Below are 11,835 nucleotides of genomic sequence, written 5' to 3' on the forward strand. Positions count from 1 at the left end.
CAAAACAGCGTTTCTCCCAGACCTTTTGGATGGATTGTAACATTGCAACTATAAAATAAAAACTAGTGCACTGACGACTTCTATTTTATAGAAAAGGAGAATCCCTTGAGTCAAGTTCCCAAGTGAGGACAGGCATTGTGAAATGGACCTGCTTTACTTGAGCATATTTGCTCATTTTTTTGACTATCATAGACTTTTAGATGACTTGGGTCAATTGTGGACTTGATGAAGGGATCAAGTGAAATATTTTGTATTCGACAGATTTGCTGCTGCTTCCAGGAGAGGTGGAGCAGGACATGAGCATGAGTGTTCCTTCTTACATTCCTTCCGTGGCCCAGCCTCTTATGTCTGGAGTGAAGCCAAGGCCCACTGGAAAAGGAGCAGACAAACAAAGGGAAGAGGTACTCCACAGGGAATTCAATCCTCTTGAAATTGCCTTGATTTTGTAACTAGTCCTTTCCGAGAAATGCCACTATACCCGTGTGCTTCTGTATTTTTCTGAGATTTGGGAAGGTTTACAATTCAGGTTGCTTAATTGGGTCCCTCTCACTGCCGTCTCTCTCTAATGTGTATAATCCCTTTTAAACACACAGAGCGAGCAATTATGTTTTTACGTGGAAACTGTGTTTGTGTCATGATGTTCGCCGTGCTACAGGGACAGTGCTACTTGGGGACTCCGCAAGAGAAAGGATGGAAAGTTTTCATATCTCTTTTAGTCTGCACTGGCCACTTTTCTTTTTATTGTTGTTTCTAAGGTCCTAAAAACATCTTGCATTAGTTAAGGTAAGGCCAGGCTGCTATAGTAGGGAATCCCAACAATAAATCAGTGGCTGAAAGGAGATAGAAGTTTATTTCTCTCATGTCTCATTTCAGTCTGTAGAGAGCCTTTAAAGTGAGCAGTGGTTCTGTTCCCTGGGGTCACCAGGGCCCAGGTTCCTTCTCTCTGGATCTCCACTGCACCTCAGGACATTGTCCTCATGTGCATATTCCAAGTCAGGTCACCGTCCTACCTGGAGGGGCAAGGGATGAGAGCATGGGGGCAGCAGGTTCCCCCAAGGCTTAGGACTCAGGGCTCTTCATCTCTGCTCACATTCCATTGGCAACCACTTAGTCGCATGTTCCTATCTGGTCACTGGGGAGGCTGGGAAATGTCATCTAGACATGCGCTTCACCAGCGCAGGAGAATGGAATCTGCCACATGTTAACGCTCCCAAATGCACAACTTGAAAGCTATCTTTCACCATCATTTGCAACTCATCTACATATACTTAACAAACATGCGCCAACCAAAGCTACTGATGGTGCTGGGTAGTGACCTTTATCACCTTTATTACTCTAGCATAAAAGGGGATGGGCACGAGAAGTTGTTAAGGGCTCTTTATTATTGCTTCCTAATAAAAACACTAGGGTGTTTCGTGATTATTTAGTTGTTTGGGTACTAGTCTTGTCACTTGACGATATTCTGTTACGGAAGCAGTCATTCAATCAGAAGTAATCCACACATTTCAATTTTAAATTGCCCTTTTCTCATAGAACTTTTGTTCACTGACATCACAGAAGTCTATCTAGGATGCTTGCAGACTTATATTAAACCCCAAATTGTTTACCAGATAAACTTGCGGAGATAGCCACCTTTCAACGTGCTTTTTGAATTATAGATTGCTTTCTCTGAGTATTAAGAAACTATAATTGCAAGGTGATTTCTAGCAGGAATCAGTTTCTTTTAAAGACTTGTTCATGTTCTTGACTTCAGTTGTGACCATACAAATTATTGGACCAGCCAGTGGTCAATGGCACCAAGTGCCATTATAGAAATTGTTACAAAATGGTTTTAGTTGATAGGTTAAAAAAAAAAAAATGGAATGATTTGTGGAATCAATCATATAGCCAGTAAAATGCTAGTTAAAACCCTGTATATGGTTGTATCTTTAAAAGGAGTATAAATTTCTTCCCAGAGAATGTGAAAATTTTTAAATGTTCGAATCAAAATGATATGAACAATTTTTGTGTTGGCAAAAATGAGACATAGATGAATAATTTGCTGCTTTTTAAATATCCAGAGTAATATTTTGGGTGGGATTTTAATTTCTAACCACTATTTGTTAGAGAAATGTTTCAGAACTGTCTAGAATCACAATACCACACCAACTCTGCCTTGGTTTAATAGTATTGATCTTATTTTAAAATACCCAAAGCAGGTAAAAGAACATAATCACCAATTTCCAGCATATGTCCTGTAAGGACCTACCAATGGGCTATTTTGGATGAGAGATGGTAGTTGCTTTCTGTGATGTCAGTCTCAAAAGATGAAACTTATCCTGGATGTCCTGACTTCCTCTTAATTGCCTAATGAGAATCCGTAACTTCCTGATATGGACTGGACCCATTTAATTTTTTTCCTAATTTTATCACTGCTTTTATACATGTGCATTTCCTCCTTACAGTCAAACATTTTTCAAGAGCCTTCCACTTTCCCTTTGTGAATAACTTCTTGCCGTAGTTACTCTATTTTGATGAATTCTGGAAGTTTTGAACAGCTTTACTGAACAAAAAGAATTCACATTAAGAAAATGAAAAATTGAGTTCTTGTCCTACTTCCCAAGATATAGAAGAGGTCATTGAAGAAACTTTTGTAGTATTTTAATGGGAGATTGCCTGTTTTTCCAACTCAAAATGGGACTCTAAAATTTTTCACCTGTATAGACAGTTTATTTACCATATTACTGTGTAAGATAACCTACAGCTAAATGCTGCTATTATTGATTTGAGCATTAGTTCTATTTACTTTAATTTGCCTATGTGGTACTATGAATGAAAATGATTCCTTCTGTAATAGTGTCCCTCTTAGAATAAATCACGTGGGCAATTTTAAGAAAACTAGCAATTTTCTAATAGTGTACAAATTCTATTCCCTGAGAGGCTACAAAAAGATTGCAATTAGATTTGAAATTAGACACCTGAAATCCACATGTTTCTCTCAGCTCCTTAGGCAAAAATAACAAGTTAATAACTTAATTCACAGTTGTTTTCTGTTTAGTAGCAGGGGATTTGGTGTTCCATTGCACGAATTCTGCTCTTTGAAATAAGTCAGAAGTTCAGTTTGCAATCTAAAAAACTTGGAGCCTTATATCTTAGAACCTCAAAATGAACCTAACTTGAAAGAAGAGAATTCCCAAAGTGTGCCACAGTAGCCAACAGCTGAAATGCATAAATAGAACTGCAGCTTTACAGTATTTGAAAAGCTGTCATTTTGAAGATCACAGTGATGTGTTCTGAACTGCAGTGTACATCAGGGTTCACTTTGAATTACATATATGCCCCTCGTCTTAGAAGACCCTACATTCACTCATGTGTGTCTCTATAAGGTTACTTAATTAAAATGCAAAAAAGTCAGAACTAGTGCCGAGTTCAGTGCTTTGCATATAGGAGACATGCAATAAGTATTGAATGAACAAATAATCAGGAAACTTTCCTTGCTACTGGGAGTGATTTTCTGGTATAATAAGATGGTTAGGGTCATTGTCTCTTTCCTTCTCTATTGGTTCATTGCCCTCAATGTGTAAACATGTTTAAGTCTCTCCCATCCTTGACAAAATGAAAGAAAACTAAAGAAAAAACGACCTTCCCTTTACCTTGGACCCCTCTTGGCTATTGTCTGCTCTTTTTTTCTCCCTTTTCATACAGACTTCAGAAACCAACAGACTCGACTCCTCTAATTGACCCTGCTTCCTTTCCCCTCACTCCTCATTCAGTTCATTGCAAAATGCCCTTGGTCTAATCACCTGCCTGGACATATTCAGAATAAAGGTACTTAATCATTGCCAATCATCCCAATGGACACTTTTCAGTCTTTATTTTAATGGGACTCTCTACTGTGTTTTTTACCATTGATTTTCCCTGACACTCATGGTCTACTGGTTCTCTCTTCCCAGCTCTTCTCAGATTCTTTGTGTATTTCTCTGAGTGTTCTTCCCCTGCCTCCTTTGGGGGTTTTCCCTCCATGCTTCCCTTAGGAGTTGGTGCTCCTCAGGGTTCCATGCTAAACCTACAGCTCTTCCCACTTGCAAAGTTGGATCTGTTTTCATCTATAGGTTACTACCTTTTGTGCTTATGTCTCCAAATCTGTATCTCCAGCTTCAGACCTTTTGCTGAGCTTCAGGTTTGTGGGTTCAATTGCCTGTTGACAGTTCTATCTGGATTCCTTGAGGTACATTCAAATCAACATGTTAAAAACTGAGCTTATCTTTACCCGCTTCTCTTCCTGCGTTCTTGCTCTTCTTCCCTTCCTATATCCAAATCAGTCATCAAGTGCTGTTAATTTTACTTTCTGATATTTTAAAATATCTGCTCTCAATGCCCTGTTCTCATTATCTTGTCTGGACTGCTTCACAGTCCCCTGACTAGTCTCCCGACTCCCAATCTACCCTCTGTTCAGTCTTCAGCGTGATCTATCTTGATGTACCCTCCAAGAGGGCAGGGTCTCCTTCTGTTCTCTGCACACCTGTGTCTCATTGTAGGTGCTCAGTTAACATTTGAATGAAGGAAGAAATTTATTCGAAATGCACAGATACCAAGTGTCTACCTGCTTTCAAAAAATCCTTCAGCGACTTTTCGTCATCTCTGGGAAAAATAGCTTATAAGACCTGTCATGATCTGGCACCATCTTCATCTCTTGCCATTCTCTACCTGACATTTTCTGCTCCAACAACACTGAATTACTCGCAGATACACACGTGTGAAATTCTGTGTGTTTCTGACTTGGCCTGTTCATGAGACCTGCTTTTGTCTGCAAAGCTCGTCTTCCCTCAACCTTGTTAAATAATATTACCCTTGAAGATTCTGCTTAGATAGCACCTCTTCCAGAAAGCCTCCTCTGAATGCTTCCTAGTGCCTTCCAACCTGGGCTGGGTTAGTTGTTCCTTCTCTGTTCCTGTCACCTTCTAACTATACCATGTGTACTTTCTGCATTTTACTATAATGATCTGTTGATGTGTCTATCTCATTTCTCTGTGATTTCATACAAGTCTGCATCTTTGTATCCTCAGCACCTACACAGTGCCTAGATTTTAATAAACATTTGTGGAAAGAATGGAATATATCTGAATGATTTCAGGAGACTATGCCTCTGACATTTTGATCCAGAGATGTACTGGCCACCTTGCAGTATAGAGAGACAGTGATACCCCCAAAATGTTTTAAAAGGTCTTGAGTATCATATTTTGGCATTGCAGATATGAAATTATTATTCTTCTTGGTTTCTTGCTTTTATATTTCAGCATTTAACTGATTGCCTAAGGAATTAATCTATCAAAGATAGCTGCTGTTAATAACTCAGTTTCTAAGTGAAGACATTTATAAGTATATTTTTATATTTTCAAGTGTATTGTAAATGAATAATTCTTGTGTTGGCCTCATATATTTATTGGCTAGCTAGAAACTTATTCCTTGTTGCTGTTTCGGTTAATAACAAATGACTGATGAAGGAAATCATGCTCCACAATAGAGAAAAATTTAAGTGTATGAAAAAGAACTTAAAGGAAAATAAAAACTTTTCACTTAAGGATAAATTTCTATATCTCTAGTTCCATACTGTTGGATATTATGGCCGAAAGGTATATGGGGACCCTGGGTAAGGGAGAGGAGTAAGAAGGTGGTGGGTTGGACCCTATCTGGGAGAAAGGACTAACTTGGTCACGGGAGTCAGCCCTCGTCAGAGAGTCTGGAAGTTCAACATACAAGCCTTAGTCTGTCTGGGTTGCTGATAAAAGGTGGGTCCTGAGTGGGGTGATGAGTGGGGAGGTGAGTAGGATTTTCTGGAGAGTGGCCATACTCTGTTGAGAGTAAGTTAAGCTTCAGCACTTTACCCTCTGTGCTTCTTTAGCCCTTTTTGCATCCCTCTGTTGGGGAGCATGGAACATGATAATGAAATCACTCATTTACTTCCGTCTTCTCCCTGAAGTTATAAAACCTCGTGGGCACAGATTTTGCTTCTCTTCATCCTTGTGTTCCCAGTATCTAATTCACATTAAGTGCTCAGTGAGTGTTTATGGAGTGAACACGTAGAGGGCAGGGAGGTGGGCATGTGAGGGTTGCTCGGGCTGTGTGAGGGAGCGAGGAGGATGGTATGGTCTCGCTGGGATTTTAGCTCAGCAAAGGGATTTGTCTAATTTGAACCCGCTTTCCAGCCTCAGAGGGAGGGGTGAAGGCAAAGTGACTGCATCTAGTGAGAGTGGCTAGTAAGGTCTAGGCAGGTTTTAGAGGCCTCAGGATAAGGTTCAAAGTCCTAGTGCAATGGGCAGCCTGAAACTTGGTGGACATGTGGATGGCAGGTCTTCAACCAGGTGTCCATGGGCAGCAAAAATCCCTTCAGACAGAAGCACTGGCAGAGAGGGGGCTCTTTCTCGTCCTCTGCCAGGACCAGGCCTGCAAACCTCAGCGCTTACTGCTGGATAGAGTTAGAGACGGCAAGGATGCTTCTATTCAGGAAATGAGCATACTGTGTCCTTGTGTATGTGTTTCTTCATTTGAGCTGGTCTTAGCCATATTACCCCACTGTCACTTTGTGGTGACGATAAATTTAATTTTCAGAAAGTGACCTAAATGGACAGATTAGCCACTCGGCAGACTGATTTGCTTCCAGGGTACAGCTGCTCTTTTAAAGATAGTCATGGTATTATGTGGATCCTCGGGTGCATTTTTTTATGATAGGCTGTGAGAATTTTTTAGCTTATTTAGAAAATATCTTTTCTCCCAAAGAGCTATGACTTGGCTTAGTGAAAACTTCAAGGTCGATCTTTGCTGGTGTTTTTTGTTGCGACGGTGAAGCTTTATCTACAGGTCACCCGGGATTCAAATCTTGCTTCTCTTCCTTACTAACTGTGTAGCCTTGGTAAGTTACTTAACCTTTCAGAGCTTTGTTAAGATGGGTTGTTTGAAGATTACTGCTAATGCCTGCACGGTTCCTAGTACTGGGGCTGGCGCATGGTGGGGACTCACTCAGTGGCAGCTCCCATCATTACCTTTGTCAGGAAAGCACACAGACACTTTCTAACAAAGAGGAAGTGAGCAAGTCTCTGAAATTTGTTCCCGTGCTGGTTTTACTGAGAAAGGATGATAGATGGCTGGGTGTTTGCTATTAGCACTGCACACCCAACTACAAGATGCAACTTGCTAAACAGATAGGAGATATCTACTTTTCATGTTTTGGGGTGGGTTTTTTTTTTTTTTTTTTTTTTGCACCTTTGGTAACAGTACACAGTTGCTGAGCTAGATGCTCCATTTTCAAGAACATTGCAAAAGCCACTAAACGAGATCATTTTCCATGCAAGAATATTGAAAGCTGATTATAGCTTCAGGGCATTTTTTTCATTCTTGCATAGGCCATCCTTTTCAATTATTTCAGCATCACCATACATAATAGAGAGCTACATAGAGGTGCTGGGTGATTTCATTGTATCACACAGCATTTGCTTTTGGAGAGGCCTTTTAAGGGGTGATACAGTGAGATTTAAGGCATTAAATCTCTTGTTTATTGGAAAATGTGCTTTTTTAAATCTACCTTCCTTTAGGAAGTCTTTAAAATTCACAGATTATGAATAAGTAGATACAAAATTATTACATCTCTTTGCAGCTACTCTGAGTTGCAGATAAATTCTGTAATATTTTAAAAATTCTTGGTAGGAAGAAAGGATCCTGGACCTTTTAATTTAGAGTGCTACTATGTGTTTTAATTCCTGCTGTTATTGGCCCAAGCCTTATCTGAAGAAGTAAGTATATTAAGCATAGAGTATTTTTATCTTTGAAAATGATGTTTTATTGCTACAAGTCTTTTTTAGTAAATGGTAAAAGTGTCCTTAAGGTTGACCAAAATCTTAAGGTGTATTTTCTCACATTTGAATATAACTCTTCGTTTTTCCATATTCCTGTAGCCCTAACACTACAAATGGTAAAAATGTAATGAATGTGTACCAGAGAGACTTTCTGATTCTTGCCGTGGGCAGAATTAGTTAATGATGTTCATTCAGATGCAGGATGGTACAAATGGGGCATATTAAGAGGCTTAAATTAGGTCAAATTGAATAATTGAATTTATTCCTTTACTTAAAAACAGCTTAATCAGCTCAGAGTGCTGAAGTCTAAAATAAGTTTAAATATTAATAGAGAGTTTATGTTTTCAACTTTATCTTCATTTACAATGATTATATGTTATTTTCCTCGTTTGTTACCTTTTATAGATAGTCGGAGATGAAGTTCGGCCCTTCTCACTTGATGAGGAATTTGATTATGATGCTGTGATGCTGACCCCCAAGTTCACTCCTGCAGAGATAGATGCCATCAAAGAGCTATACAAGCAAAAGAGCAAGAGCACAGACTTAGAGAAACCCCGTGACTGATCCACCAAGACATCTTCGTGTTTATTTTTACTTTGTTCTTAATTCAAGCAACATTAGAATAAAATATATACCTACTATAATCCCTTTTGTGGAAATTTGTGTGTGCGTTGATTTATCAGAGTTATTTGTCAGTAGGGAGATGAGACTAAAAAGACCAAAGAGCCCCCTACCCTTACAGAGTTCTCTTCTGTCACGTGGCTGCATCCATGGCTGGTCGGGGGAGATGGAGGTGGCAAACGGGGACAGGAAGCAACGCCTACAGAAGGGTCCATCCGATGAGAGCGCGGAAACTAGGTAATGTGGGGTGTTGTCACAAAGCCTGGAAATTTCATCCCGCCCCCTTGGGGAGGAAGGGCAATTGAACATGCAAAACACAGAGAAGAACTGATTATGTGGTAGGTCACTGGTCTCAGCTATCCACAGATAGTGGTATGAATGTGAGTGCTGAGAGGTTGGGCTTCTAGGATTGATTGGGAAAAGACTTTACTGAAAAAGAAAGCATCTGAGAATTGATTATATGTCATATATTAAATTCTTGCACTTTGTTATTGCTATTCAGCCATGTGTGAGGAAAGTTACAAAGTACAAGGAATGATCTCTATTTCCAGAAGTTTACAATATAATTTGAGAAGGCAAGGCATAGATAGAGAAGACAACTAGAGAATGTAAAAACTATTAGGAAGTGCTAATTGTGTAAAATACCCACGAATGCTTTAAAGGGAGGAGAAAAAGTGGTGAAGGCACAGACGAAGGGGGAATAGTATGTATGAAGTAATTTTTATCATTGAAGGAATCAGTAACAAATGTACTTGGTCTTTTTTTTCTTTGTATATATATATATATATTTTTTTTTTAAAATTTATTTATTTAATTTTGGCTGTGTTGGGTCTTTGTTTCTGTGCGAGGGCTTTCTCTAGTTGTGGCAAGCGGGGGCCGCTCTTCATCACGGTGCGCGGGCCTCTCACTATCGTGGCCTCTCCCGTTGCGGAGCACAGGCTCCAGACGCGCAGACTCAGTAGTTGTGGCTCACAGGCCTAGCTGCTCCGCAGCGTGTGGGATCTTCCCAGACCAGGGCTCGAACCCGTGTCCCCTGCACCAGCAGGCAGATTCTCAACCACTGCGCCACCAGGGAAGCCCTTTGACTGTATATATTTTATTTCTATTTTTTCTTTTCCATTATGGTTTATTATAGGATACTGAATATAGTTCCCTGTGCTATATAGTAGGACCTTGCTTATCCATTCTATATATCAGGGGTCCCCAACCCCCGGGCCACGGACCGGTATCCATCTGTGGCCTGTTAGGATCCGGGCCGCACAGCAGAAAGTGAGCAGTGGGCAGGTGAGCAAGCAAAGCTTCATCTGTATTTACAGCCGCTCCCCATCAATTGCATTACCACCTGAGCTCCGCCTCCTGTCAGATCAGCAGTGTCATTAGATTGTCATAGGAGCGCGAACCCTGCTGTGAACCGTGCACGCAAGGGATCTAGGTTGCGTGCTCCTTATGAGAATCTAATGCCTGATGATCTGAGGTGGAGCTGAGGTGGTGATGCTAGTGCTGGGGAGCGGCTGCAAATACAGATTATCATTAGCAGAGAGGCTTGACTGCACAGAGACCATAATAAATCAATTGCTTGCTGACTCATATCAAAACCCTATCAGTGAGTGGCAAGTGAAAACAAGCTCAGGGCTCCCACTGATTCTGCATTATGGTGAGTTGTATAATTATTTCATTATATATTACCATGTAATAATAATAGAAATAAAGTGCACAATAAATGTAATGTGCTTGAATCATCCCAAAACCATCCCCCCCCCCCATCCTAGTCTGTGGAAAAATTGTCTTCCACAAAACCGGTTCCTGGTGCCAAAAATGTTGGGAACTGCTGCTGTATATAATAGTTTGCATCTGCTAATCCCAAACTCCCCATCCATTCCTCCCCTGCCTCCCCGCCCCCCAACACCCTGGCAACCACAAGTCTGTTGTCTCTGTCTGTGAGTCTGTTTCTGTTTCCCAGATAAGTTCATTTGTGTCATATATTAGATTCCACATATAAGTGATATCATATGGTATTTGTCTTTCTCTTTCTGACTTGGTTCACTCAGTATGATAATCTCTAGGTCCATCCATGTTGCTGCAAATGACATTACTTCATTCTTTTTTATGGCCGAGTAGTATTCCATTAAAGATATATATACCATATCTTCTTTATCCATTCATCTGTTGATAGACATTTAGGCTGTTTCCATGTCTTGGCTATTGTAAATGGTGCTGCTATGAACATTGCGGTGCATGTATCTTTTTGAATTATAATTTTGTCTAGATATATGCCCAGGAGTGGGATTTCAGGATCATATGGCAACTCTCTTTTTCGTTTTTTGAGGAACCACCATACTGCTTTCCATACCAGCTGCACCAATTTCAAATGTACTTAGTCTTAATTAGTTTTCATACAGTCCTGTGCTTGTGTGTGTGTGTGTATATATTCATAAAAACTGCCATTTATATTCCTTACAAAAAACGCTCTTGATTTAATATTGCTATAGTCAGGTGATTTCCACATCTATTTTTCTTCGTCTAGTCAAAAGACTTTCACAAAACACCATTTATGTGCCAAACCTATGCTGGGCAATGGGGAGGATACAAGTAAATTAGACATGGTCTGACGTAGTGGGGAAGACAAATGTATAAACAAATAATTACAGTAGAGCTGCACTGTCCAACATCATAGCCACTAGCCACTAGTGTGACTGAGGAACTGATTTTTAAATGTTAATTTTATTTTCATTTAAAATATAAAGTTGATATTTGATGCACTTATTATAAAACTCTCAAGTCCATTTGGAACAACTTGGGTATGTGGATCTACTTCTTCAGTTGTAAATTTTTTGACATCTAAATACAGATCATTTATTTTTTTATTTTTATTTTATTTTTTTAATTCTACAGGACTTTGTTTTTTATTTTATTTTTTTTTAATGTTTGGCTGTGTTGGGTCTTTGTTTCTGTGCGAGGACTTTCTCTAGTTGTGGCAAGCGGGGGCCACTCTTCATCGCGGTGCGCGGGCCTCTCACTATCGCGGCCTCTCTTGTTGCGGAGCACAGGCTCCAGATGCGCAGGCTCAGTAGTTGTGGCTCACAGGCCCAGTTGCTCCGCGGCATGTGGGATCTTCCCAGACCAGGGCTCGAACCCGTGTCCCCTGCATTGGCAGGCAGACTCTCAACCACTGCGCCACCAGGGAAGCCCAGATCATTTATTTTTGATGACAACTTAGTGTCTAAAATATGCTATAAATGTAAAATGCACATTGGATTTCAAAGAATTAATATGAAAAATTATAGACTATCTTGTTTTATTTTTGTATTGATTACATGTTGAAATTTTATTTTGGGTCTATCTGGTTAAATAAAATATATTATTAAAAATTACCAATTTCTTTTTA

At 39.9% G+C, this 11,835-nt stretch overlaps 1 protein-coding gene across 6 annotated transcripts in view; it reads left to right on the plus strand.

Moving 5' to 3' along the window:
* Positions 1 to 8,473, plus strand: part of IFTAP (intraflagellar transport associated protein) — a 57,697-nt gene extending 49,224 nt beyond the window's left edge. For all 6 annotated transcript variants that reach the window (XM_068555209.1, XM_068555212.1, XM_068555211.1 and 3 more), the window contains exons 6-7: positions 262 to 401; positions 8,235 to 8,473. In XM_068555209.1, the coding sequence (XP_068411310.1) occupies positions 262 to 401; positions 8,235 to 8,393 (299 nt within the window). In that variant the 3' untranslated portion in view covers positions 8,394 to 8,473. The remainder of the gene's footprint in view (positions 1 to 261; positions 402 to 8,234) is intronic.
* The last annotated feature ends 3,362 nt before the right edge of the window (positions 8,474 to 11,835 follow it).

The sequence above is a fragment of the Eschrichtius robustus genome, chromosome 11 (assembly GCF_028021215.1).
Source record: "Eschrichtius robustus isolate mEscRob2 chromosome 11, mEscRob2.pri, whole genome shotgun sequence".
Taxonomy (NCBI): Eukaryota; Metazoa; Chordata; class Mammalia; order Artiodactyla; family Eschrichtiidae; genus Eschrichtius; species Eschrichtius robustus.